This window comes from Dermatophagoides pteronyssinus, unplaced genomic scaffold (assembly GCF_027571235.1).
Source record: "Dermatophagoides pteronyssinus isolate colony J.1.1.1.1 unplaced genomic scaffold, Derpt_VIB-CSIC_2022.12 sq0008, whole genome shotgun sequence".
Taxonomy (NCBI): domain Eukaryota; kingdom Metazoa; phylum Arthropoda; class Arachnida; order Sarcoptiformes; family Pyroglyphidae; genus Dermatophagoides; species Dermatophagoides pteronyssinus.
In genome coordinates this window covers 31,573-59,026 of record NW_027461532.1, presented here as the reverse complement: position 1 = coordinate 59,026, position 27,454 = coordinate 31,573, and the positions used below count along the sequence as shown (strand labels likewise).

General features: G+C 38.4%; 10 protein-coding genes and 1 long non-coding RNA gene across 20 annotated transcripts; 5 read left to right on the top strand and 6 right to left on the bottom strand.

Annotated features, from left to right (window-relative positions):
- The first annotated feature begins 24 nt into the window (after positions 1–24).
- On the top strand, positions 25–652 carry Pfdn1 (prefoldin subunit 1). The gene has a single exon (XM_027348810.2). The coding sequence runs from the start codon at positions 158–160 to the stop codon at positions 536–538; it is 381 nt and encodes a 126-aa protein (XP_027204611.1). The 5' UTR covers positions 25–157; the 3' UTR covers positions 539–652.
- A 312-nt stretch (positions 653–964) lies between these two features.
- Positions 965–3,436, bottom strand: LOC142645246 (uncharacterized). 5 transcript variants are annotated; one of them, XR_012846394.1, is made up of 6 exons: positions 3,150–3,436; positions 2,693–3,088; positions 2,488–2,642; positions 1,797–2,435; positions 1,412–1,538; positions 965–1,313 (listed from the first exon to the last, which is right to left on the bottom strand). It is a non-coding gene; the product is annotated as an uncharacterized LOC142645246 (long non-coding RNA). The 5 variants fall into 5 exon arrangements; XR_012846393.1 differs by having other exon boundaries at positions 2,488–2,636; XR_012846395.1 differs by having other exon boundaries at positions 1,916–2,435; positions 2,488–2,636; positions 3,150–3,430.
- A 455-nt stretch (positions 3,437–3,891) lies between these two features.
- Positions 3,892–8,605, bottom strand: LOC113791568 (uncharacterized). 3 transcript variants are annotated; one of them, XM_075821050.1, is made up of 4 exons: positions 8,468–8,605; positions 7,931–8,242; positions 4,118–7,882; positions 3,892–4,049 (listed from the first exon to the last, which is right to left on the bottom strand). In XM_075821050.1, the coding sequence occupies exons 1-3, from the start codon at positions 8,528–8,530 to the stop codon at positions 5,528–5,530; spliced, it is 2,730 nt and encodes a 909-aa protein (XP_075677165.1). In that variant the 5' UTR covers positions 8,531–8,605; the 3' UTR covers positions 3,892–4,049; positions 4,118–5,527. The 3 variants fall into 3 exon arrangements, with proteins under 3 accessions (XP_075677165.1, XP_075677164.1, XP_075677163.1); XM_075821049.1 differs by lacking the exon at positions 8,468–8,605 and having other exon boundaries at positions 4,118–4,691; positions 4,756–7,882; XM_075821048.1 differs by lacking the exon at positions 8,468–8,605 and having other exon boundaries at positions 3,906–4,053.
- Positions 8,606–8,901: 296 nt separating this feature from the next.
- UQCR-Q (Ubiquinol-cytochrome c reductase ubiquinone-binding protein) lies at positions 8,902–9,257 on the top strand. Its single transcript, XM_027348812.2, has one exon. The coding sequence runs from the start codon at positions 8,902–8,904 to the stop codon at positions 9,151–9,153; it is 252 nt and encodes an 83-aa protein (XP_027204613.1). The 3' UTR covers positions 9,154–9,257.
- Positions 9,222–11,052, bottom strand: LOC113798290 (poly(A) RNA polymerase, mitochondrial-like). Its single transcript, XM_027348806.2, has 3 exons — positions 10,634–11,052; positions 9,792–10,577; positions 9,222–9,741 (listed from the first exon to the last, which is right to left on the bottom strand). The coding sequence occupies exons 1-3, from the start codon at positions 10,989–10,991 to the stop codon at positions 9,254–9,256; spliced, it is 1,632 nt and encodes a 543-aa protein (XP_027204607.2). The 5' UTR covers positions 10,992–11,052; the 3' UTR covers positions 9,222–9,253.
- A 43-nt stretch (positions 11,053–11,095) lies between these two features.
- Positions 11,096–13,327, top strand: LOC113798289 (phosphatidylinositol-3-phosphatase SAC1-like). The gene is made up of 3 exons (XM_027348805.2): positions 11,096–11,257; positions 11,318–11,427; positions 11,521–13,327. The coding sequence occupies exons 1-3, from the start codon at positions 11,220–11,222 to the stop codon at positions 13,230–13,232; spliced, it is 1,860 nt and encodes a 619-aa protein (XP_027204606.2). The 5' UTR covers positions 11,096–11,219; the 3' UTR covers positions 13,233–13,327.
- On the bottom strand, positions 13,270–14,237 carry LOC113798294 (enolase-phosphatase E1-like). The gene has a single exon (XM_027348809.2). The coding sequence runs from the start codon at positions 14,164–14,166 to the stop codon at positions 13,351–13,353; it is 816 nt and encodes a 271-aa protein (XP_027204610.1). The 5' UTR covers positions 14,167–14,237; the 3' UTR covers positions 13,270–13,350.
- Positions 14,238–14,290: 53 nt separating this feature from the next.
- Positions 14,291–16,718, top strand: LOC113798288 (WD repeat-containing protein 18). Its single transcript, XM_075821054.1, has 3 exons — positions 14,291–14,459; positions 14,525–16,063; positions 16,116–16,718. The coding sequence occupies exons 1-3, from the start codon at positions 14,445–14,447 to the stop codon at positions 16,428–16,430; spliced, it is 1,869 nt and encodes a 622-aa protein (XP_075677169.1). The 5' UTR covers positions 14,291–14,444; the 3' UTR covers positions 16,431–16,718.
- LOC113798285 (uncharacterized) lies at positions 16,071–21,296 on the bottom strand. Of its 4 annotated transcripts, none has more exons than XM_027348798.2 (4): positions 21,061–21,296; positions 19,872–20,104; positions 17,603–19,790; positions 16,071–16,964 (listed from the first exon to the last, which is right to left on the bottom strand). In XM_027348798.2, the coding sequence occupies exons 2-4, from the start codon at positions 20,047–20,049 to the stop codon at positions 16,742–16,744; spliced, it is 2,589 nt and encodes an 862-aa protein (XP_027204599.2). In that variant the 5' UTR covers positions 20,050–20,104; positions 21,061–21,296; the 3' UTR covers positions 16,071–16,741. The 4 variants fall into 4 exon arrangements, with proteins under 4 accessions (XP_027204599.2, XP_075677166.1, XP_027204601.2 ...); XM_075821051.1 differs by having other exon boundaries at positions 21,070–21,296; XM_027348800.2 differs by lacking the exon at positions 21,061–21,296 and adding an exon at positions 20,244–20,311.
- A 274-nt stretch (positions 21,297–21,570) lies between these two features.
- Positions 21,571–23,985, top strand: LOC113798287 (uncharacterized). The gene has a single exon (XM_027348803.2). The coding sequence runs from the start codon at positions 21,870–21,872 to the stop codon at positions 23,889–23,891; it is 2,022 nt and encodes a 673-aa protein (XP_027204604.2). The 5' UTR covers positions 21,571–21,869; the 3' UTR covers positions 23,892–23,985.
- Positions 23,895–27,382, bottom strand: Spt5 (Transcription elongation factor subunit Spt5). Its single transcript, XM_027348796.2, has 3 exons — positions 27,235–27,382; positions 25,511–27,172; positions 23,895–25,449 (listed from the first exon to the last, which is right to left on the bottom strand). Exons 1-3 carry the CDS (start codon positions 27,262–27,264, stop codon positions 24,010–24,012), a joined length of 3,132 nt encoding a protein of 1,043 aa, XP_027204597.2. The 5' UTR covers positions 27,265–27,382; the 3' UTR covers positions 23,895–24,009.
- Positions 27,383–27,454: the final 72 nt, after the last annotated feature.

Below are 27,454 nucleotides of genomic sequence, written 5' to 3'. Positions count from 1 at the left end.
CATTAATGATCCATTCATAAACGAGGTTTCACGATTTTTTTTTTTGTTGTTCGAATCATATGCATGCCGTTTTTGTCAATCCAGCGTTTTCATTCTTAAGCTGTCATTTTGAGTTGAGGTTGTTCTGAAATATATCATCAGTGTTAGTTTCGTGGCCATGGCTTCAACAATGGCTGATCCAGAATTGACCCGAGCATTTCAAGAGCTACAAATTCAAGTGCTAAACACCCGGGAAAAGGTTCGTCATATTGAAGCTGAAATACAAGCATGCGAACGACAAGCGTTGATTTATGAATTAACTAAAAAAACCGTAGCCGATCTAAAATCCGATCATCAATGTTTCATCGGTCTGGGACGAGCTTTTGCACGCCAAGAACCGTCCCAAGTTCTTGCCCAGCTAGATAGTCGTATCGGAAAAAATCAGGAAAAGATTCGTACGATAAAACAGGCAAAAGATTATCAAGAAGCTAAAGTGAAAGAAACTGAAAATAATATTCGTGAAATGATTCAACAGAAAAAGAATGCCGACAAAAAATGAATGATGGTGGTCAAACACTGCTACTGGTTTGTCAAATTCTATTTTTGTTTTTAAAATTTGTATTTTTCTCTCAACACTAATCTGATTGGAATAAAATCACAATTTTTATCATCATTTTAATAAGATTCGATTCAATGCAAAAAAAAAAAATCAGAATTGATTCGATTTTTCAGTTTTTCGAAAACTTTGTCGAGGTATACCTCACCAGATTTATCCTACACTCAGAAAAATGAAGGGTGGAGAAGAAGCATAGAAAATAGTTATGATGAATCACGGACATAATTTGTACAGTCGAAGTAGCGTTTTTGGAAGCATAGAAATTAGGTACCGAACTGGTTAAATCATCTGTTTTTCAATCACGTGATTGTGACGACGGGCGATTCATCGATTGTTTCGATATTTTTTTGAATTGATCCAGTACCTCGATTGTTTTGGAATTTCACTTAAATTTTATTTAAATTTTATAATTTGAATAAAATAAATTAAAAATATAAATTAAAAATTAAAATCACAAGTTCCAAATTGATAAAACGATCCAATTATGCGCCATGTGATGGAAAAGAGCCGGAGAATTTGCAGCCATTGATGCCAATTAACCAATTTACATCCATTTTGATCATCTTCACTCGATTACCAATGTTCACTTCCATGATAATTGGATGATTTGACAATTTTGATGAATGGACGATAATATTGTCGACAAAGAGAATAAATACGAATTTTGTTGATTGAAACTTGATTGATTGTCATTTGTTCGGGATGATCCATCGATGATCTTCAATGCGGATAATAATTATCATGAGATCAAGATATGAAAATACAAAAAAAAAGAATTAGAATCATTGTTGTTGAAAATATTAAGAAGTAATTTACCGTTTATTCAATTGTCATTGATTGGAAATGATCCATCGATGATCGTCAATGTTGAGTTATCATCAGGTCGGGATATGAAAATGCAAACAAGAATTAGAATCAATGTTATCAAGAATATTTAGGATTCCTTTATCGTTTAATTGAAAATTATCCATGGATGATCGTCAATGTTGAGTTATCATCTAGTCGAGATATGAAAATGCAAAAAAGAATTAGAATCAATGTTGTTGAAAATATTAAGAAGTAATTTACCGTTTATTCAATTGTCATTGATTGGAAATGATCCATCGATGATCGTCAATGTTGAGTTATCATCAGGTCGGGATATGAAAATGCAAACAAGAATTAGAATCAATGTTATGAAGAATATTAAGAATTCATTTACCGTTCAATTGGGAATGATCCATGGATGATCGTCAATGTTCAGTTATCATCAAGTCGAGATATGAAAATGCAAACAAGAATTAGAATCAATGTTGTTGAAAATATTAAGAAGTAATTTACCTTTTATTGAAGATTGATATGAATATTAATCATCGTTGAATGAAACATTTGTTGACAATGATTCTTTTATTTAATTTGAATAGAGTGATAGTATTCATCGTCTTTTTCGTTTGTGACGATTGACGAGTCAATGATTGAACTTGATCATCAGTCGATAATTTTGATTCATTGATCAAACATTTCAAGAGAAAGATAAATATTTAGATGAGTCGAAAAGCAAAAATTAAAAGCAATCAAATGCATCATCGAGTTCATAAGTCAAAAGTGGCCAAGTCAAAGCGAAAGTCAAGAATCAAACATGTCAAAAATGGCCTAGTCGAAATTCTCAAGTCAAGAAAACAGTCAATGAATAAGTCAATTTGAAAGTCAAACAAAATTCGATTCGACTCTTCATAAATAGTTTATCGCATCTTGGAAAGTTAAATCTTTGAATCAAAACGATCAAAAAATGATCAAGTTCAAAACATGCTTTTAAATTTCTTAATGAAAGTTTCATATCTTCAAAGTTCTTGATGTGAATCTAAAAAAAGAGAATCAATTATAAAAAAAATTCAAGAATTTACATAACTGACCTATTGTTTTCATCAATTAGACTTGATTATAAGGAATCATAATTCGTTGGGAAAGAATTTCGATGAAATGAAAATCCTTGATCGGATCGCAAACATTATTGATTTCAAACCAAATGAGTTAAGAATGGTATGAAATTAACATCAAGTTTCTGGAACTCAATTATAAAATGTCAGATTGAAACTTTCAAAGAAATATCATACATACATATGCACTGAAAGCAATGAGGATATCAAAAAATTGCATTTATGAAGATTGATTGATTGGGCCATTATGATAACTTGTTAAATTTTTTCAATCGATAACTTGAAGTCAAGTTTTCTTAATTCTCTTCATGCCATTTGCCATCAAATCTGAAAATCCAAATGTTTGCCAATCAAGTCACAACCTAGCAAAATTGTGAGAACGATTATTTTTTACAAATTTCTTTCAATAAAAAGCGGACTTATCCAATTTAGAAATTCTTGTCCAATGATTGAATATCTATTAGTTTTAATTGAAGGTGATCATATCCAAGATTATAGACGAGTGCCAACTTATGGAAATAGTTTAAAATATGAAAAGGAAACGAATCATACTCCGAATTTAGTTCAGTTCGTAAATCTATTTTAAAAATAAAGTCTGAATTTTCAATAATCCCCAAAATAAAAGGATACTTAATTACAAATGGTTTGGTCAGTTCAACTTTGTCATCGATAATCAATATTCATATGGTGATGCAAGTATTTGACATTAATTTTTCAAAATAATCTTTGTTTTGATGAACTCTCCCAAAATCGACAAAATTTTTACAAATTATCATCTATTATTTGGCCAGTATTTTGAATTGAGTTGAAAAAGATTTCGCCAATACCAATTAATCCAAACAATTTGTTTGAAGAAATTAATCAGATAAAATCTTTAGAAAAGAAAAATTTAACTGAAATTCACATAAATTTTGTTGTTACTTAACTTGAAATCATGAATGTGATCAAAATTTTTGAATCTTTCAATTGCCACAAACGAAAATAAATGAAGATAAATGTCGCCATGAATTACCATTTTATTATAAAAGTTTGGTTGAACATCCAGAAATATATTAATTCTGTTATTGAAACGTCAAAATTCTTGATTTATTTCTTTATTTTTGATTTTAAGATAACTTATTTCAATATTTTCACTCGAAAATCGAAAATCAATGAGCACCGTTTACATTCGCACTTAATCGAACTCAAAGTAACAACGGTCCTTCGAATCCGCCAATTTTTTTAACCCTTCATATAGTCTGTTACATTTTTCAAATGCTGCGATCCAAATGGATACATTTTTAAATTTATTCATTTTTTAAAATAAAGTAATGAAATAATCTTGATAAAACAAATTTTAATCATTAAAATTTGGAAAAGAAATTACATAAGATAATAAACAAAATAATAAAAATATCAAACAGAAACGATGTTAAGACCAGAACGGACATTAGAAAAATCCATTTTCAAATTACGTGATAAAATCGTTAAATTATCGGCTTAATTCGTCAAAGTTGATGATTTTCATTCCTCTTGATAATCCATCCATCGGTTAATATCTATCTTGATATGAAACAAAATATGGGAAATGATTAGCTTCAATTTTATCAAGAAAATTAATAATTACCGAAACGATTTAAGAATCACCAGTAGAATTTTAAAAAATCATGCGTTCATTCTTGTATTCAGGCTGTTAAATGAGCAAGTCTGGCCGAAAACATTGAACCTTTGGATCACCTTTCATTGGTTAATTCGTTGTTTCATCAGATGAATCCAAAGGTCCAACGCATTGACCAGACGACTTCAACAACACAGCCTGGCCAAAGTTTGGACCAAGTTAGGAAAAAAGAGTTAAGAGAATATGTTTTTTTGGTTTTTTTTGGTTTTTTAATTTTTTTTTTGTTTTTTTTTGGTTTTTTATTTTTTTTTTTGTTTTTTTTTGGTTTTTTAATTTTTTTTTGTTTTTTTTTAAATTTTTTTATAATGAAAATTTCAAAAAAATTGAAAATATACTTACGAATAACCCAAGAACATGAAAATAGAGATGTACCCCAAAGTTGAAGACAGAACCCGAATAGAGAAATATACTTACGATATACTTACGAATAACCCAAGAACATGAAAATAGAGATGTACCCCAAAGTTGAAAGAACCCGAATAGAGAAATATACTTACGATATACTTACGAATAACCCAAGAACCTGAAAATAGAGATGTACCCAAAAGCTGAAGAAAGAACCCGAAGAAATAGAGAAATATACTTACAATATACTTACGAATATCCAAAGAACCTGAAAATAGAGATAGATTCAAAAGCTGAAGAAAGAACCAGAAGAAAGAACCAGAAGAAAGATAGAACCCAACAAAACCGAAAACGATGAAGTCAGAAGATGGAAAACAACAAAACCGAAAACGATGGAGCCAGAAGATAGAACCCAACAAAACCGAAAACGATGGAGCCAGAAGATAGAACCCAACAAAACCGAAAACGATGAAGCCAGAAGATAGAACCCAACAAAACCGAAAACGATGGAGCCAGAAGATAGAACTCAACAAAACCGAAAACGATGAAGCCAGAAGATGGAACACAACAAAACCGAAAACGATGGAGCCAGAAGATAGAACCCAACAAAACCGAAAACGATGGAGCCAGAAGATAGAACCCAACAAAACCGAAAACGATGGAGCCAGAAGATAGAACTCAACAAAACCGAAAACGATGAAGCCAGAAGATGGAACACAACAAAACCGAAAACGATGAAGCCAGAAGATAGAACCCAACAAAACCGAAAACGATGGAGCCAGAAGATAGAACCCAACAAAACCGAAAACGATGAAGTCAGAAGATGGAAAACAACAAAACCGAAAACGATGGAGCCAGAAGATAGAACCCAACAAAACCGAAAACGATGAAGCCAGAAGAAAGATAGAAACCAACAAAACCGAAAACGATGAAGCCAGAAGAAAGATAGAAACCAACAAAACCGAAAACCAGGTGGAGAAAAGATGGATCAACAACCGAAAACCAAAGTCAAAACTATTTCATCATCGAATAGTTGACGAAATAGAGTCCCTGGTACTTGAATAAGTAAGAATTCAAGTGAGATAAACCTGATAAAGGTTGTTCGCAAGAATCCGAACTTAAATTTACCTTGTGGACATTTATTTCGCTGTTACGGTCAGTAACAGTCCACAATCTCCCCCTAACAAAAGTTTCCGAATTTCGAACGACAAATTGGCGAGCTTCGATAAAAGAATTATCGTCGGTCAATAAAATTCGTAGAATTCTACGGCCCAATGGAAACGGAAAATCAAGCGACGACAAAGTACCTTCAACAGGAACACTTTGATCGCGATTCCACAAAAATGGCTGTGCCATTTGATTTCGCTTAGAAAGCGAACAAGGCACATTCAAAAAATTTTTCGAAGTGCATAATAATTTTTTGAGATAAGAATGAAAGCGCTCATACTTATCTGTGCTAAAACGCGATAGCGTGCCATAGAATTCAGTCAATTCAGGATAATGACTGATGAAATGGACTTTAGGGGTATTCAGTCTCATTTCATGGCACAAACGAATAAATTCCCTAACTGCTGACCTTAATTCGCTAATGCATGGCGCGGAAGGCGAGAAAACAAAGAATATTACTTTCCTAAGATGAAAGTAAATAGCGTAATCCGATGGATTTTCCGTCATTTCAGGAAATAGTTCCACTAGGCGGACCGCTAACTCAATTCTTTGCCAACCCTTACCTCGAATTTTAATTAACCTATCTTGAAAATTAATACCTATTTTGCCATTTACCCAAATTTTAAATGAACTAAACCTACTCCTAACCCTATCTAACCCTAATTTGGCCTTGAGAATCTCAAAAGATTTACCAATAACTAAAGGAACAACGCCCTCAGCTAGATCATGAAAAATATCAGCTGGAGCAATCTGATAAACATTTATACCTAATTTGTCGAAAGCTGGTCGACAAGTAATTCCAAAAGGACTAATGTATTGCTTGTTGGAAAGGACCAAGTTCAACTCCTTTTGATACGATCCATAAGATCTATGGATCGTATCAAAAGGAATTTTATTATCATCAAGCGAGGACAATTGCGAACGTTGTATCCCACAATGCCGGCAGGCGAAGGCAGGTCCAAACGATCGACGAAGTCCTAGCAATTCTGCGACAGATAGATTATCGCCGAGAATGTGGGATAAACAAACTGGTACCTGTATGCTTTGACCATTCAAATCATACATGATACCTTCCCTAATCAATTTCAGAAGGTCACCCGATAAGGGACTCATGATGTCCAAAAGTGATTGACTTGAAGTTTTCAAGTCGTTTGGACACCAAATCATCAGAAGATGAACATCCCTTTTCTTGGAAGTGAACTTCCTGTTATTGATATCAAGATAAAGTACATACACTTTGTACTTTCTTGATGATTCCCTAAGCGGATTACATATCCCGAATTCATCGCCATAAATCATCAAACGGAGTTTACCATGAAACCCATTGTTTCGAACGTAAGGACTTACGTTATCGGTATTCTCTTGTCTGATGATATGAACTAAATCATCATTCAGGACATATTTAGTTAGAATTTCCCTAATCGGAATATAATAATAAGACTTACCATTATCCAAATAGAAAGCCTTAGGCTGGATATACCTGGCATCCATCATAGCAAACTTTTCTTGAAGAAAAGAAGAATCCGCCATCCGTGTTAAATAATACCGAAGATCAGGATTACTTAACGTTGAAGCATAAGTTGGAATCGAATTATGTAATCCAGGAATAGTAGCGTTAAACAAGACTCGACTCTCAATGAACTTCTGGCACCAAGAATCGAATATCGCGTAATCCGAATCTGACAACTTATTCCTTACCGTGTTCAAAAAGTCGCAGTCGACGCGGTCACTGCTTATAAAATGAACATCATCTCCAGGTTCTTCTTCTGGTTCTACTTCAGGTTCGAATTCAGAATCAAATTCAGGTTCATGTTCGGGATCAAATTCAGGTTCTCCTTCATCGATAATGAGGACATCAGAATCTTCATCTTCTTCATCATCGATGGGATCAAAAAGCATTAAAGATTCGGGTTCTTTAACTTGGGGCTCGACAGAATGAAGCGAAGGCTCTTCTTCATTCAAAATTTCCATGTCAAAGGCTGAAGTAGATGGTTCAACATCCACCGCCGGATGGTCTTGGTCTTGGTCTCGATTTTCATCAACATAAAGTTCAGAATGAACTGATTTCACATGTAGATACATGGACGAATAACTTGAAAAAATTTGTTCACAACATATTACCGTCTTAATTTCTCCCCTTTTCATTGCCGATAAAGATTTAATCACCGGATGATGTTTGTCGAATTGTCGCCTATGTTTCAACTAGAAAAAGACATTAGTGATAAAATACGATTAAAAGTTAAAGTTTACCTTTGGTAAATTCGAAAGAAGACAATTCCCCCGATTGTAATAAGATTCCAACGAGTCTTTATCTTCGGATGAAATATCACTTGAATTTAACAATTTTTCCACTTTGGCTTGTATGGCCCTAAATTGTAAATCGTCGATGTTGTACGATCCATAAGATTCGACAAAGGTTTCCACTTTCCCAATTAAATCCTGGTAGGGAGCAATAAAAAAATTAGGAGCAATAATCTCACCAAATGTCCATCCATAGAGTTTTTCCACCAGACGTCGAAGCTTTGCACTGGATGCTTGTTTTGACATTGTTGAGAAATATATCTGAAAAGAAAAATATAATTGATTAAAATATTGATTATTAATAAAAGTTAGGTGCAAAATGAAAGTCAAGTGGATTCGATTTTGGGAATAATCAATTTTTTCGATGTAAATTATTGAAAAAAAATGTGATTCCGTTCAAGCGCTGAATCCGTTTGGCAACAAATTTCAACGGTTTTCATTAACGCGTTAATAAATCACGAGTACATCAAAACAATCGTTTGATACTTTTAAAGTGTAAATCGCACAATCGAATGCATACAACATCATCATCAGCAGTGGTAGAGGCATCCGAAAATTTTTTGCATGTGCCGCTACTTCGGAAAATGGGGGAAAAAAAGGGGGTCATTTTTCTCAGTGTAATAAACTTTAGAGTCGTACTGTGTTAAAAGGCGTGGCTATTTTTCAATGCATGTGACTTTAAATTGATTGTCACGTGATCATTTCGCATCTAAAACCAAAATGTTTGAATTGAGTGTGCGTGCTTTGGTTGAGTGTTCGATTTCTCCTTCACACATAAACATCGCTGATAGATCGTTTTCTGCATTAAAATTTGTTTAAAGTTTTTTTCAATTTCGGTAAGTGTTATATTGAATTATTTGCCAAACAAAATCAATATTTAAAATGATTATTGATTAATTAGTTAATTCTTCAATCAAAAAATGGGTGGAAAAAAATTCGGCAATCTTGCATTCATTCGTAATGTAATCTACATTCGTTTATCACCATACGAACAAAAGGCATTTCCAAATTATCTTCAAACAACATGGAATGGTTTCCGTCGGGATTTCAACAACATTTTCCCGTATGCTGCCCCACCACTTCTGGCAAGCTATATGCTTTACACATGGGGTAATCAGGAAAATGAACGAGCAAGTCGTAAAAATCCTGCCGATTATGTCAACGATGAATAAATATGAATTTGAGAGTCATGTATAGTCAGTTATCATCATCAAATAGAGATTGTAAGATGAACGAAGGGTAATAAAAATAATAAAATTTATTTACAAAAATTCAATTACGACTAGTGGTCAATGCGTGTAAACGATCATCAATGCGATCGGTGAATAGATCGCTACATTCCACGAAATCGTTTCGTTGCATCAACTGTAATGATTGTTTACAAAAACATAAAAATCTTTCCAATTCTGAATCGGATACAGTTTTTGTAATGTTCAAATTGTTTGCGAACGGATTGATTATATAACAGGCACTCATTTTTGTCGATAACATTGATGATTTGGCCAAATCTGTTTGACCGGTTCGCAAATCAATGGCTCGGGTCCAGAAATCATAATCGATTACGAATTGAAAAAATCTCTGTAAAAGCTGTCGAATTTGGCGATCAACATTATCATGTTGTTGTTTGGCTTGAATGTCATCATGTTTTTGTTGCCATTCATTGATAGTCATGATTAAATGTTCACTTTGCAGAAAAGCTATGGCCAAAATGGTTAGCTGAAAACTGGAAAACCAATCACCAGGATAAGAATGAACAATTCCTGTTGGAAAATTTGATTAAGATTAGATTGATTAATCATCGATACATTACCATGATGTTTGGCCCATGATTTAAGCAACAAAATTAGACCACGAATCGATGGACAACTTTGTGAACAATAATACAGATACCTGGCCATTTGAACACCACTATTCGATTCAGTATCGACTGAAATATCAATGTTTATCGATGGCATCAAACGTGAACGACATTTGATAATCGGTACAAATGCACGAAATATACGTTGTATTTGAGGAAAATCCTTGTTCGCCTTTTTGTTGTTCATTTCCATTGTTGATGAAATCGAACGTAGAATTCTGATCGAACGATTTGTACGAACTTTTTGTTGAGATTGAGTTTGCATTTTGTTGACTAAACATAAGTCTAAATCTGAATCATCGGTACCAAAACCAGATACATCCGAACCGAATGGTATCAATTCCAATTGATTATTATCTTTCGATGATTTCCACGATTGTTCCAATTGATGACAAATCTGAAAACGAATCCGATATTGGTCGTCGGACAACAGATTTTGACCTTGCATTATTTTCGAAATTAAATGTTCGATGCGTTTAGAGTCGAATGATGATCCAGGTTTGTGTCGCTGATGTTTTTGAGCCGATGATTTGATAAGATAATCATCAAAATAACCAATCAAATGTTCGGAATCGGCTGTCATTATGCGATAATGATTAATCAAACCATTCGATAGAATATCTGGTTTGATGAATAGTTTGAGTTTGCCGGCGCTCAATTTGGGCCAGATTTGTTGGCGTCCGTTTCTTACCGTGCAGATATTGTTACGAACGGTTGTATCGTACCGGGATTGTAGATCTGAGATATCATAATCAGCAATAACTCATCAATAAATCAATCCAAATCAAACTTACATCGACAAGCATCAGCATAGTGTTGTTGATCACAGAATTGTATGAGCAAAAATCGTTTTGAATATGATCCACCATTGATCGTACCATTCGAATTCAAACGCCATCTCAATATTGATTGAGCTTTCGAATCAAACAATTCATCATTCAATGTGCAATCATCTTTAAACCATAATTGTCGTAAATTGGTCGTACCATCTTCCAATACTAACGAACGACGTGCCCGACATTTACCCTCGATGATCATCTCATTAAAAGTACCGAATTTCCGGCCGCCATTGGTTTTCAACCATGGTGATTGTCGTGTCCCGTGTCGCAACAATGACCACCAAACAATCATCGAGCTCGACATGGTCATCATCTGCAGGTCATGAACCACACATGTTATCTGTTTGTGTGTAAATATTCAGGCAGAATAGATGGCAGCACTCGCTCCAGCAACAATAATAATAATGAAATTGATCACGTGATTCGTTCGTCTGTTGTCGTTGGCATTATCAAATCTGAGTTTTTGATTCGATTCGATCGATGTGATTCGGACCAAACAATAGATTTGATTTTAATTTTTACTGATTTTAATTGAATAATCATGGAATCGTCTTACCATGTTTGTCGAAAACTTCGATTGTAAGTTTGATTGGTTTGTTTGGAAGCATTTTAACGTTTTGGTTTGTTTTTCACCGCCAGCTATGAAACTCCTGAATATTTTTATCTAATACCAGTTGATCGTTCCAGTGGATCGGATGTCCAAGCGTTGAGCATCAATCGATTGACAAATGAAATCAACGTTTTCTATGGTAAGTTTTGTCTGGTTGTTTGCTTCAGTTTCTAAGCTTAGCTTTTTGCTAAAATGATCTTACCCTTTTTTGCCTGATGACCATTAACCCAAGATACGGAAGCAATTGAACGATCAATTTTTGCCGATATTTGTTATGGGATTTTCGGAATTATACGATTGATTTCGGGTAACCATCTTATACTGATAACCGAAGCTAGTCGTGTTGGTGAAATTTATTCATCCGGCGGTGATTCTATTGTTTATCGAATGAAAAATGTTCGTATCATTCCCTACAGTAACAATCATGAAGCTAGTTTATCAACAAAAACAACGTCGATGGTGTTGAATGATCAACAGAAAGCATACAACGATCGCTACTTGATAATGCTGCAATCAATATTGCGAATGCCTGGATATTACTTTTCCTATTCGTATGATCTTTCATCAACATTACAGCGAACCAGTCGACAATCGGCGCCGAAAAACCAACGGCCGTTGCCGCTTATTGAAGCGGCCAATATGGAATTTGTATGGAATCGTGCATTACTCAGCCAATTAACGAGTGAAACAAAATTTCATTATTTTTGTTTGCCAATCATATGTGGATTTGTTGCCATCCATCCACAGCTTTTGATCAAACAACGTTCATTTCGATGGGTTTTGATTAGTCGTCGAAGTACAAATCGATGTGGTACACGATGGTTTGCACGTGGAATCAATCCGGATGGTTATGTTGCCAATTATATTGAGACTGAACAACTTCTCCTCACTGATCGCAATGATCGTTTTGCATTCGTACAGATTCGTGGATCGATTCCATTGTTTTGGTCACAATTACCGAATCTTCGTTATAAACCAACGTTTGTCGTACCAAAAGCACCCCACATAGAAAGCTATGGTCACCATGTTCGTCGTCTGGCACGCGAACATGGTCGTCTTTGTTTTGTCAATCTGATCGGCAACAAAGGATCGGAAGGTCGCCTAGGTAAAGCATTCACCGATGTTGTGAACGATGGTAATTTCAATCGTGGTAATGATATTCCCTTTGTTAATTTTGAATGGTTCGATTTTCATGGCGAATGTCGCCGGAATGGATGGCAGGCATTGAACAAATTGATGGATCAAATTCGTTCGTTTATCGATGAATATGGTTATTATTGGTGGTGCAGTTCGAACAACAGCATTCAAAAAATACAACAAGGCGTCATTCGAACCAATTGTATTGATTCATTGGATCGAACTAATGTTGTGCAAAGTTTGATTGGCAAGTATGTTCTTCGAAAACAAATGATCCAAGCGGGTATCCTTTCCGAATTCGAAATGATTGAAAGCTATCCCGATCTGAATTCGCTTTTTTCCAATATGTGGGCTGATCACGCTGATGTTTGTTCTATCCAATATGCGGGAACTGGTGCATTAAAATCAGATTTTACTCGAACAGGAAAGCGTCGTCTAACCGGTGTGATAGCCGATGGTATAAATTCCTTAATACGTTATTATAAAAATAATTTCGAAGATGGTTTTCGTCAAGATTCTATCGATTTGATTTTGGGCGCTTATCAAGTCGATGAACGTGAAGGTAAACAAGTGAAGTGTCCACTACAGGAACGAAATTTGGTCAAAATATTTTTCCTACCCATTTTCTTTCTGCTATCGCTGGGAATGTTTGCGTGGATTATAATACTTTATGGTAATGGTTTAAACATCGAACAGGCATTGTATTCGCTATTTTGGTTGGCAATGTCGGCCATTTGTTTGATAATAATGTACTATTTGGGTAATGAATTTGCCGATTATCCAACATTGGTTAAAAGGCGACCATGATGATCAACATGCAATCAACTGAACACAAATCAGTCTGTCAATCATTGAATTACTCTGTGTTTATTTATATAAAAATTGATAATTTCAAAGTTTTACTTTGTTGCCAATCATCATTTGGTTAGACGAATTCAATGTCGGTGAATGTCCTTGCAATGGGAATATCTTTGCAGATTTCCAATGCTTGATCGACAGCTGGACCATGTGTCAACACTAGAATCACATTCAAGCCGGCCTGTTTGGCTACTTTACCCTGTTCGGCTGATTTGGTCAAAAATACAACATCGGCTGGACTTTGTTTAATTTTGGCTGCAACCTTAGTGAATGTGTCCTGATTGAGTAGACTACCGATGGATGTGTCATAGTGATCATCGATGACCATGTTCAAATCGCCATGTGATGTTTTCGACATGAATTTGCGACTTGCTTCTGCCCAACCGTTGGATAAGATGTACAGTTTGATTCCTTTAGTATTTTTCCATCGTTGTACAGTGATGGCTACGTCCGAATAGACTGGCGTTGTCAGTTTATTTCGTTCATAGCCATCGAACCAAACTTGAAAGCGAAAGAAAGCCAATGCCTTGATTTCCCGTTCAGTATCGATCAAGTATTGAACATATTTGGCTACTTGTTCGATTTGTTCTTTTTTCTTATTTCGCGAAGCACTTGTGCTGGCACTTTTCATTGAATTCATCGATGTGTTTGAATTGGATCCATTGAGCTGTATTTTCGGTGCTTTTGAATCTTTTTCCGCTGCTTCGGCCAATTTTTTCACCGCATCTTTACATTCCTGTTTGGCCCAATTATTTTCCAAATAGACCCGATATGCAACTTTGAAATAAGGTATCAATAATTTTTCCACAAATGATTCCCGTGCTACAGTGCCCGCGATATCAAACAAAACGGCATTTGGTTTTTTAATTTTTACTTGAACCATATTTTCTCTTTTCTATTTTGTTTTGTTGATGCTTTTGCCTGCTCACCAAAAAGAAATGATTTCCAGAAGTGATTGGGCTCCATTCCTTTTCATATAAAAATGGATTAATTCAATTATCCAATTATATCAATCAATCTAATTAACATGGTTGGCGCCACGAGAAAACTTTTCCGGCAACAAGCAATCGGACGAAAAACTTTCCAGCAAATATTGTTTACCACACGTGTGTGTGTGTTGTGGTTACATTTTTGTGTTATTCTGCTTAACTTGCCAGGACCATGGCCCGAATTCAGGTAGGATAAATGTTGATTGATTGGAATGAATAAATTATGTTGTTTAATTTATTGGCGAATAAAAGGTTGCAATAAGTACACCAATGTGTTGTTCAATGGACAATGGTGGTGATGATTGTATTGCGGTTTGGGATGTCAGTACTGGCAATATGTTGAGCACATATCGATCGAATGGCCAGAAATCTGCATCCAGTATGATTCCAAGGCATTGTATCGATCGAATTGGTTATCAATATGTGCTGAATGGTTATCAGAATTCTCCATTACTGAATGTTTGGTCATTGGATGGCAAAGATCGTTTACATTTGAAACTGATACTGCCAGGTAATGTTGGAGCATTATGTGTCACACCGGATGGTCATTATTGTTTGACGGCTATCGATACACGTTTGTATATCTGGCAACTTGCATCCGGATATTTATTGGCCCAACTTGATGGTCATTATCAATCGATTGGTGTGATCAAAGTTACTGGTGACCAGTCCTATTTTATCACCGGTGGCGATGATGGCGTCATTCTGATCTGGAATTTCGCCAAAGTTATTGTGCCTGATTCGCGGCCAACATTTTCGGTTATCGATGGTCATTCTGATCGTTTGAAGCCCGAGCAAACAATCACCAATTCATCGACTGCCATCATTGATATTCACGTCGGATCCGTAGGTCGTTTTGTTGTTTGTTCTGAACAATCATGTCAAGTGAAAATGTATCAATTGCCTACCGGCATTCATTTGGCTTCCATATCGTTTCCACAATCAATTGTATCAGTTGTAATGGATCGCATGGAGCGTGCTTTATTTGTTGGATCCATTACCGGTCAAGTTTATGAGGTATTATTCTCACAAATTTGGCAACCAAAACAAAAATCAGATTGTGGTGTACAACATTTTGACTTATCAACCATGATTAATGAGGAAGAAAGTTCGAATCAACGAAACAAACAAGTGATGATTGGTCATACAGGAGCTGTTAATGCAATGGCCATAACTGTTGATGGACAGGCATTATTAACTGGATCGCAAGATCGAACAATTCGTCTATGGCATATCGATAGTCATCAATGTATGCGTACTGTTCAATGTAAAGGACCTATTTCCAATCTGATGGTCGTACCTAGTATGGCTGGTTTATTTCTGTTTGATTCGTTGCAATCATGTAATTATTCCCTCAATAGCACTTTGGATTCAGGAAATCAAATGAGTGATCCATCGCTTTCCAACAATGTTTCGCCATCATCGAGAAAAAGTAGAAAACAACGTAACAAATCAATGCATTCACCACTATTCAACAGCATCTATTCAAGACCGCAATCGATTGAACAGACTTTACGAACATTACCTAATCCCCCGAAACCAATATCACAGGTTTTTCAACGTGATCTATTTCGATTACGATTCAATCCAATTAGCCTGACCCGTTCGCGGGCCAGTCATTCACAACAACAACAACAAATAGAACCAACTGACGATTCCGGTCTGTTGAATGCATTCGAACATGGTGGCTGTTTATGGATACGAAACGATCAAACCTCGGCCCATGATTTCTGGCCTCGATGCTGGTCAAACTTTATGAAACCAGACTTGGCAGCGGATTATTTCAATCAGGTTGGTAGAATGGAAAAAGAATGAATATTTATTTAATGATTATTATTTGTAGCAAATGTTATTCGAAAAACATCATAATAGTGATCATCGAAGAAAAATGGCGACAAATGGTGCTCGATCCATGGTGCCCGACACTGGACCACTGATGATGATGACGAATGATGATGATGATGATGAGGATGAGGCAAAGCAGTCGACGATTTCCCAGTTGCGACAAGCCAATCATCAACTATATCAGTTGGCCATTGAAGCGATATTCGATGATGATAAGTCCATGGCATCGATTGCTGCCCAATCGAATGAAAACGTCGGTATCACCACCACCAACGATAATGGCCCGGTTGAATGCATTGAGCTGGACGAATAACAGAGAAAAGTTATCGATTTGGAAATGAACAAAATGGAGGATTTTTCACTCGATGAATTTGACGGTTTTGCTGTTTGGTGGCGGATTGTCGACGATATCGATGTTTGTTTTGTGCATCGAGTTGCTTGCTGATGTTCGATGATGGTTTGCTTGGTGGATTGGTTGTTCGCTTGGCATGATTTTGAGTTGATTCCATCTGTATGTGTGTGATGTGCATGAAACAAGAATTTTATAGAGTGATATGAGTGAATTATGTAATAAAATTATCAAATGCATTTATAATTCAAATACGGGGCTGCTATCACTGTATATCAAAATCGCTGTATAAATGATGATAGGGTGAATCGTGGTTTGGGTATATTGGCAGCAGTACTATGGTCGTCATCGGTCGGCTTGTTTTCGGTTTGGGTTTGGTGGGTATTGTTGTTGATGAATAGTGCCCAATAGTGACGAAATCTATCGACTAAATATTGGCGGGAAAAGATGGCAGCACCATGTTCAGTATCGGTTTGCAAAGATGATCGTTTTCGATATCTAAATTATTGAAACGAAGTTTTGTTTGGTCATAATTGAGGCACGATTATGATGGATGGATGGGGAAGTTGGTGAATGTCAGATTCAATGTTACCAAATAATAAAAAACATTTCGATTATCTAATGGAATCTCATAAAACTAACTAATCAAATAATTGGCCGAAATCGCCAGAGAATAATTGAATATATTGGTAACATTTTTTTTGAATGTCATTCCAATGAAATGAAATTTTCTAATTGCGTGTCTCTCTCTCTCTCCGGTATTTTGATTGGAATTGAAATGAAAATATGAGAATGGCCATTATTCGAACAATATTGGATTCAGGTAGGGCGTCCCTTTCAGTTAGTTTGATTACCAAAGCCACCATTGTCTTGGCAGACCATCACGGCGAATTAACCTTGACTTTTGGAATCTAATAATATTTGGTTGTTATCGACAGCAATAGAGAGAATGGCATGAGTGAGATGTATGGTTTGGGATGGCAATTTGATTGTTATTATTGGCTATATTTAGCAGTTTGGAATAGCACTATTCTGAATCTAATCAACTATTTGTTATGAGCATTTTTTGATTGGGTTAGTTTTGGATATGGGGTAAAGCAATGGCTTTTTTGGTGATGAATGAATAGATAACTTACGAATAATATGCCAGTGCGGCAACCATAACAAACATTAATGAACCTAGGGCTATTAATGCACCGATCAGACCGACTTGGACGCGTGAAAGTGGCTGCGGTGAACGATGATGAGCGACAGTTGTTGTTGCTGCGGGTGGCTGCGGCGGTAGAAGATCATTCGGTTGATTTGATCGCAACGAAGATGATTGATGTCCTCCTCCTCCTTCGATATGGTTAATGGATGGTTCCTCATCGAACTTAGATGCAGTTGTCAACGGAACAGCAGTGGTCGGAATAACGGTAGTGGTCATGTCACCGTCGAATTTCGAGTTCAATTCATCGGATGGCAAATGATATTGTGGCGGTTTGTTGACAGTTTCGTCATCCTCATCCTGGTCGTGATTTACTTTCAATTCGGTTTGTTTGGCCGGAGAATTCTTTCCATAAGGTTTTGGTCGATAATTTAGCTTGGATGGCGATGCTTTTTTATATTCAATATCTGGTTCGTCGTCTTGGTCATCTGGTTCGGTCAATGAATTGCCTGCCATCATATCAGCCATGAATGCGGAGGACGCATCCGAAACGCATTCAGCAATCCCAACACATTCATCGGTCATCAATGGCTGATTGCAATAGAAATAATTATTGGGATCTGGTCGATAATATCGTATCATGGGTGGGGGCATATCGGTTGTGGTGGAACTTGATGATTGCATTGCATCTAGCATCATGCCCTGATCACGTAGATGAGATTGCCGTTCGAACAGGCGGCACATACGACTGACTCGACCATCGCAATGAATAATGCCATCACCGAAACATTGAAATTGTGATCGACGAACCATACTCATGGTCGGACATATTGTCTCCATACGGAAATGACATTGACGGGGAACGGGTGATGATAGTGGTGGTGGCCCGGCCATCATCAATCCTGGATGACCTGACATTGGCTGTAGCGGTTGGGGTGGTGGTGGCATAAACGGTATGATTGGAGCAGGTCTGGCATGATGATGGTGATATGGGGGCGATGAAGACATCATGGGATGAAACATTGGAATTTGATCGGCCATCAAATCCGGGTGAACATCAGGATGATGATGATGATAATGCGGCGAAAATTGTTCCATCATTGGCTCTAGTGTCATCATCGAAGGAATTTCAGTAGGGCTACTTGTGCTAGTGGAAGTGGTGCTAGTGGTGGTGGTGGTGGTTGGTCGTCGACGTTTGAAATAGCCATCATCACGAGAATCATCATATTGAGGAGGAAGTGTTATGGGAACTGTTTCATAAACATCTTCACGTTTTAAAGTAGTGGTCGGCATTTGAGTGGTGGTGGTGGTTGTGGTCGGAATAAGCGTCTGATCGCCACTGTTATCATCGATTTCCACCTCCTCTCCTATTTCGACTGCATCGGTTTCTTCTTCCGCTTCTTCTTCGGGCACCGTTGTTGTGGAATCATCGTCGGCTGATGATTGGTGATGATGGTCCTGTTTTTTCTTTCTGCTTAGTTCCTTGGTTGTTGTTGTGATGTAGGAGGCAGTAGTGGTGGTAGTGGGAGTTTGTGTAGTCGACGTAGTCGATGTTGTGGATGTTGTGGATGGTTGTTTGGCAGCCGCCGAATGATGATCATAGAGCAAAAGTTGTTCATCCCCATTTTTCACTTTAACCTTGATCAGTGTTTTCTTTTTCTTCTTTTTCTGGCCAAACTGATGATTGGAACGGCCTTGACGCATATCCTCTGTGTTTGGATTGATTGTGGTCGTCGATGTGATGGCAGAAGATGGAAAAGTTTTCACCAAAGTGGTCAATCGAGGCACAACGGTTGTGTGCGAATTAAGATTGCCGCCGCCGCCGAGACGAATGTATTTTTTTCGAATATTACGGATATTGGTCACCGATGATGGGGAATGTGGCGGGGAAATAGTGCTGGTAGTGGTCAGATTAAGTCGACGATTGCGATTGATCAAAATCTGTGTGAAATTGATGAATCTAACCGGGCGAATATTCGAATCGCCGGATGATGATCGTTTCGATGATGTTGGTGGTGCTACGAATAGCGATCGAATTGGCTGCCTCAATAACGATGCACGATCTGGATCATCACTATCGTCGTGTATCATTTCGATATCGTCGGAAACTGTGGACAAATCTTCCAACGATATGACCATTGTGTTGTCCGCTGTATTGTTGTTGTCATTGGCAATGGCTAATTTAGATAATGGTGATGTTATGTGACAAACATGTCATTACAGTGTTTGCAGAGTGCGATATGTGACAAATCACTTACCGTGTTGAATAGTGATGTTCGTGGAAATGATGATCATAATGGTCAACCATATTGATGATAATGATATGGATCGATGATTAGAAATGACCGATAATCGATGCCGTGATCGAAATGTCGCTAATGTTGATTTCATCATTTGAATTGGCCGCCATTTGTTGTTGTTGAGATTATCATCCATTGTTGTTGATAATGGTCATCAGAAGACAATCGATCGGATGATGATGATGAAAAACCTTGCCGAATGAAAACAGAATATTAATGGAAAAAAGGTTGAATGAACCCGAGGTTAAAAAAATGTATTGTGTTGTTGTTGATGAAGTATGTGTTTGAACGAAAATAATGACTGTTTTTGATTTTGGTTGTGATAATTACAGTGGAAAAACAAAACTGATGAACAAACACACGACCGTCCTGTGTCCAGTCAGCTAACGAATGGCGAACGAAATGTTTTTGTTGGCCGAATCGATTGTAAAAAGTATGGAGAATTAATTACCATAATGGTGCAAATAGCGAAAGTGGCGGTAATGGTGGGGCAATCAACAAACCAGGAACCAAGAATCCTAATTAGTAGGCTAATCACACACACACACATAGGCGCCATAGCCGGTAGCCGTAGTGTTAATCACACTGTTTTGCCGTGTATTGTGTGTTGGTTGTAGACGGACCAAAGCAAACACAACATGCAAAATTGATTCTTCAATCCGGGTCATGATGATAAAGCGCTATTATGATTGAGCAAGATCATCATCTTCTTTACATAAGCCTGGAATTTGCATCAATGTTGTTGTTGTGTGTGATCATATGACATTAATCAATCAATCAATGCGAATCAATGTCACAGTTTGGTCGATTGATTGCATTTTGGGTCCATTTGGTGCAAGGATGAATGTGCACTGATTTGAGAAAACGATATGGCTGCTGATGAGGTTATTATACGATGACTGACTGACAAACAGTGCTATGCATTATTTATTAATTAATATAAGATAAGGGCATTGTATACGGTAGTCGATCGGTTGAACGGCAGTAATATTGCTAACAATGTAATCAATTGACAATATAGGTCATGTTATGTAATGAAATTCATGTTTTTGCCCAAATTCTCTAATCACGATGACTATCTACATTGGTTTGTCATATTAGCTATTAGCATGTTTTCTGTGGAAAATTAGTGTTATTAGTTTGTTACCCTACTTACCTTTGATGACAATGGAGAGAGACTATGCACACGAAAACATATGTATGATGAGATGATTACTAACAAACAAACACTGTTCCAGGATTTTGCCGAAATGGCTGAAGATCCTCATTGAATTAAATTGGCCATTCGCTGTGTGGGAGTTTATGCTGTCATTTCTCTCAAAATTTTCAATGCAAATGACGAGTTACACTTCCTAAAAGAGACATAATTCACTGCAGTCGAAAGGAGAGAAGCGCCTTTTATTTGCCCGATTTGTTTGTCATTGTTTGGGAGCAGGGTCCCAAATTAGTGAATGAATAGTGTCTCTAGCGAATTCTGTCATTGTATGATAGCCATGAATTGGAATGAGTCACCAGTGCGTGTGTGATGGCCATAAGTTGATTGGCGACCATCATTACCATAAATGTCAATCACACGTCCATTTGGATGGAGCCATCCATATCTAGCCATATCTAGCCATATGCCAAACAAACAAACAGTGTGTAATGTTAGACAGGTGTGTGATGTTCACATCATGTGCATATTCGATTCATTCATCCATCATTTCGGGTATGATTGACCGATTGGGAGCGAGAGAAAAAGAGGTGGCACACTAGCAATCCGTCACCTGTGTCACATTTGTTTGACTGGTGAAGCCTGAATGGAATGCTTCCTTGATCGAAGTCTCTACCGAAACCCTTATCGAATAATGAAAAATTCATTGATGCGAAAACCACCAACCAAACTAACGAAAACCAACTCTGTCATTTTCCATTCGAACAACCATCATATCAGATGAGATCAATGCCACAAAAACCATGTATTATTTATCATCAGTATGGTGGTTCATTTTATGGACATTGCTTGCTTTGGATGGCCCTGCTGTAGATTGCCAATCAATCATGTCGTACGGAATGCGAAGATTGGCCACTTCGTTGAATCAATTTGGTTTGGATTTGGCTCGTTCCATGCATGACAATACTAACAACAGCAGCAGCAGCAACCAAAACTCATCGTATTCGTTTTGCCCATTCTGCGTGGGCACTTCGTTGGCCATATTGATGGCTGGCCTTGAAGAAAACGCGGCACACACCGTACAACAACAGCAACAAACGGATGAAATGTTCCGAGCATCCGTTGATCAACAACCAAACCGACTTCAACTCTACGAATCATTACGATATGGTTTATATTTGAATTCGATGCAACCACAAGAAATTCATCTGGCATTTTTGGATCTCATGCGTCATCTACAGGTCAATCTGCCCGGTGGTTTTCGAATTCAGCCAACTCAGAATTGGGAACTAGGAGATCATCAGTTTGATCCGGGTGTCATGGCCAATGATAATGATGATGATGTTATGTTCACTGTAAACCAAGTGTACGTTCAACGTCACATTCCTATGGATTATCGATTTCACCGTTTGGTACAGCGATATTATCAAACACCGATACGAAGTTTGGATTTTGTTTATGCTGCCGAAGAATCATGGCATCATATCAATGCGAAAGTTAAACATGAAACACAAGGCAGAATCGATCGAATACTTGATGATTCGAATCTAGAGACCTCTGGTGGTAATGGTCATCATCCATTATCCTCCACACGTTTGTTGTTCCTTTCCGGGTTACATTTTCGAGCTCGATTGGATTTTCGACATTTGGTCAATCCTTTTACCACTCATCATAATGGTGGTCAACGTCGTCGTCGTCGTGGAGCACTGCAACGATTATGGCCATTGCGATCGCCGTTTTTGCCTACAGCGGCTGCTACTCATCCACATCATCATCCGATTTTATTGCCCGGTCTGGTTCATTCGAATCATCATCGACCGCCACCGCTGAATCGACCGCCACCGTTCGGATTGCTTTTCAAACCATGGCTGGTCAACAACAACCAAACATTCACTCCATATCAGACACCATCTATTACGACGACGACTACGACTGCAACAACAACAACAATGTCCACAACAACGTCTAGCACAGCATCGCCTGTCATTGATTCTCGATTATCCTCGACTACCTCGGCAACACCGATAATCGTTTCGAAACCAAATTCCAATCATTTTGAGCATGCAGCATTCAATCCATTCGAACCATATCGACCGTTATTGACACCGAACGACAACAACGATCATCGAATCGCTCACAAGCAAAGAATCCGCCTCCGATATCAACATAATGATTATCTCAACAGTACCGTTATTGAATTACCATTTGTTGGTGGCACAGTGTCGATGCTGATTCTGCTGCCAGACAGTGTCCAGCAGATGTCGCTAATGTTAGCACGATTGAATGGCCAATTGATTATCGATCTATTGCAAACACTGGAAACAAAACGATTGGACATCAGTTTACCACTGTTCACCAATCATAGTCATTCTATTGATCCTGACTGCTTTGATAAACTGCTCACCTCGATCGGTTTTGGCGAACTATTTGCGACAACGACCGCCGATCATTCACCGATTACTAATTCAATGGAACAGAATGCATTCGCCGCATTAGTGCCGCAGATGCGCATCTATCATAAATGTATGATCGACATGGATGTCATCGATGATCATCATGAACTCAACAATTGGATTGGCAGAAGTTCGAGAAGCACACTGCAGGAATATCAAATACAATCATCAGTGTTGCATTTTGTCGACGACCATAATGGTGGCGCTAATGATGATGAACGCAAACAAAAAACGCAACCACCACATCAAGACATGAAACATGTGAGTTTGGAGGAGAAAACTTTTCTCTACCTTATCATAGACAATATTTCTGGCCTGATATTGGTGGTGGGCAAACATGAGGCAACTGTATCAGCAAAGAATATGCAATAATCATTGGCTTGATTGCTTTATTAAATCGTGATGATGATGGTCAAAAATGGAAATAATAATAAAATAGAATGATATTTTTTAGTTTTAGTGATAATCTATCAATGACAATTAATGCTTATTAGGGATGATGTTGCGGATCGACTGGCTCCAGATTGCTCGACAAAATTGACACAACACGATCTTCTTGCGGCAAAAACACTGAACACATCGAACCGGATATACTTCGAATGAAACCATGTTGGCCAATAAGATCTTCGTCCTGATGAATAGATTTGATGCGCACTTCCATATCAGTGGACAACCAATCCGATGCATAACCACCGCTTGGATCGGCTCCAATACCCACACCCGGTGTTTGTGGATTGAGATGAGGAGAATTGACATCCGGCGTCATCGGTGAATAGCCAAACGGAACCGATGGTGATGGTCCAACACTGTGCGGATTATGGTAGGAAGCACTTCCCGTCGAAGCTGGACTTGGTGCCAGATAACCTGGTGAAGGTGCTATGCCATGCAGATAGCCACTGCTTCCACCTGGTGATGGTGATGTGGTAGGATACGGTGAATAGGGCGTTGAATCGGATCCGCAATACATGCCCGGAGTGGCCGGTGTATAGGCTTGAGGCGTTTCAGGATTATTGTAGCTCGGTGTATTTGGCGCAAGGAATGTACCGGGCGACGGAGATGTGTCCAGATAGTCTTCGAATTCGGGTCGTGGTGTGGCGCCCGAGTCCCATGCAGGTGTTCGCGATCCATCGTGCAGCGGTGTTCGACTTGGATCGTGTAACGGCGTTCTTGAGCCGGAATGCATTGGTGTTTGAGAACCATACGATGGTGTACGATTGCCCGAGTACGGATTGGGTGTGCTGGCCGCTGAATCCATTCCGGTGGCAGAACGACCACCGGCTGCTGCATTTGGCAAGATACGTCCATCGGCCGTGACCAAGGCAATACGAGTTTTATCCACAGTGATTGTCTGGCAACTGGTATGCAGTTCGACACGAGCTGTTGCTCCAATCGCATCTTTCACGATACCAATATAGCCTTTATAATGACCTTGTGTGATTTTGATTGTTTTGCCAATCAGATTCAAATCGTTACGATCACGGCCAGAGCGTTGAAAACCTTGTCGCGGTGGCATAGGTGAACCACCACCACCACCACCACCACCAGTGCCCGCTCCACCACCACTAGCGGCATTACCGCCTGATGGATGTGCAGGTGATTGCATAACTCTGGGCGACATATAACCAGCTGACAAACCGGCTGCAGTTGCAGTTTGCGATTTGGAAGCTCCTTGCAACAGCAAATGTCTGGTTTTGCATGCAAATATACCACCATTTTCCAATACCATACGAGAATAGAGAAATGCAATACCACGATATAGATGTTTGATTTCGCCTTGTCGACCAGTGTACGGGCCATCATGCACACGAACCTGATCTTTCACTTGAATTTGGTTCGAATCTGAATCCAATGATACGGCCCGTTTCGAATCTCGTTTACGTAGGATGGCCTGCGGTTTCACCTGAACAACTCGGTCATGCATGTTCAGCACCTGTTCATCACCGGAAAAATCAATCAAAGGAAATCTAGGTAAAGTGAAAAATCAAACTTACATGAAAATTCTCTCGCTCCAGTCGAACAATGACACCGACCGTCTGGGCATCCAGATGTACCAGATCACCCCATTGATATTGGCCCATAGAATCGACACCGGTTGCCATATCGGAACATAGCTGAAGATCTTTGTGCAGCACTCGAAGTTCGTGCATAGTCAAATCGGAAAACAATACAATCTGGTCATCTTCCACACGAATGATCAGGCCGGTATCACCTTCATAACGACCGGCAATCACTTTGACATGATCACCCGGCTTAAAGTATTTACGCAATTCATGCGGTTGAAATGGAAGCGGTGCATCAAGATCTTCATGATTGGCCAACATTTTGATGAGATTACCCTCGATGGTCAATATTTTACCGGTCAGGCCTTTCAATTCACCGCTGATCACTTCGATATTGTCGCCCGGTGAAAAGGAATGACCACGATCTTCGGCCAATGTGGATTCGGTCAACTGAATTTCCATACCTTCCGGATGTTCTTCGAATCGTTCCAATTCTGCGAGCGTAGGCTTAACACCTTCCACTTGGATAGCATTCATGTTGAATGCCTTGTATAGGAAGCCACGACGATAGCGATTCGATTCGAAAATGATGAAATCTCCATCATTCGTTACTTCACCGCCAATCGATCGAATAGCATCCATATCGAACAATTTGGCAGCCGGTTTTTTGAATCGTTTCTTTTTGTCGGCATCATTTTGGGAATCGTTGCCACCGGGCGCACGAAGTGCACCTCGAAGTCGAGTGTAATCGATACGCGGTATCAATTTGAGATGAACCTGGTTCTGAGCAACATCAACATAATCCACTTGGGCTAGATCATCTTTGTACAGGCCACGTTTGAGACGAACCCATTGGCCAACCTTAAGATTGGAAGTATCTTTGGTCACTTTAAGTACTTCGGTCATTTCTGAAATCGGAACCATAGTCTGTTTGTAAAGACCCAGACGTAGATTGCCCACATTCTGAATGGCTTGTTTGACATGTGTTTGTTTGAATGCTTCGATATAGATGTAGCCTTTGATGCCTTCTGGTGCCACTACCGATTTGATTTGCAGCGGGTCATCCGAATTTTGATGGGCAATGAATTTACGCATCAGTTGCAGCACGGTTTGCTTTTCCTCTCCAATACGACATTTGACCATCCAAAGATTCGGATCTTTGACGCCGGGCATCAATGCCTGTTGTGAAATATTGTTTGAAAGCTCAGCATCATTGTCGTAGCCATGTGCTGCCGACGTTGGTTCGGCATATTTCATTCGATAATAATTTTCGAGTTGATCTTCTTCGCTGGTCAGAATCATTTGCAGTCGGCGATGTTGATTGCGATCCGATTGGTCGCTGTTGTCCATTTTGTTGTCGATAATGTCCTGTTGTGCACCTTCTTCCCACTCTTCATCGTCTTCGATTTCACTGTCAACTTCGGCCTCTTCCAGGATGAATCCACCATGGCGTGGTTTTTTTCGTTTCTTTTTGCGAGAATTCTTTTTCGAACGTTTATTACTGCCATGTCGAGCCGGCTCATCCGAATCTTCATCTTCTTCATCCTCGTCTTCGTCGTCATCGTCTTCATCATCATCATTGTTGAGATCTTCGCCTTCTGGTTCTTCTTCATCAACTTCTTCTTCCTCTTCGTCATCATCATGACGACGGTTCTGGGTGATATGATTGATAACGATGAGTTGGATGTAGTTGGAAAATAAACTGAATCGCTTACCTTGTCGAATGAATCGTCAGAATCGGACATTTTAGCGGTAATGCTGATGAAATGTGGTTCAATTAATTCGGCGAAAATGGTGTGCAGCGGTTGAGTGAGACAAAAACCAAACAAAAAGCCCACTCAACATTTCGATACGACCTATATGAAGGGCATCATTTCGTTTGATTCATTCGTTCGATTGAAACATGTCGAATATTATCATCATCAAATTACAAAT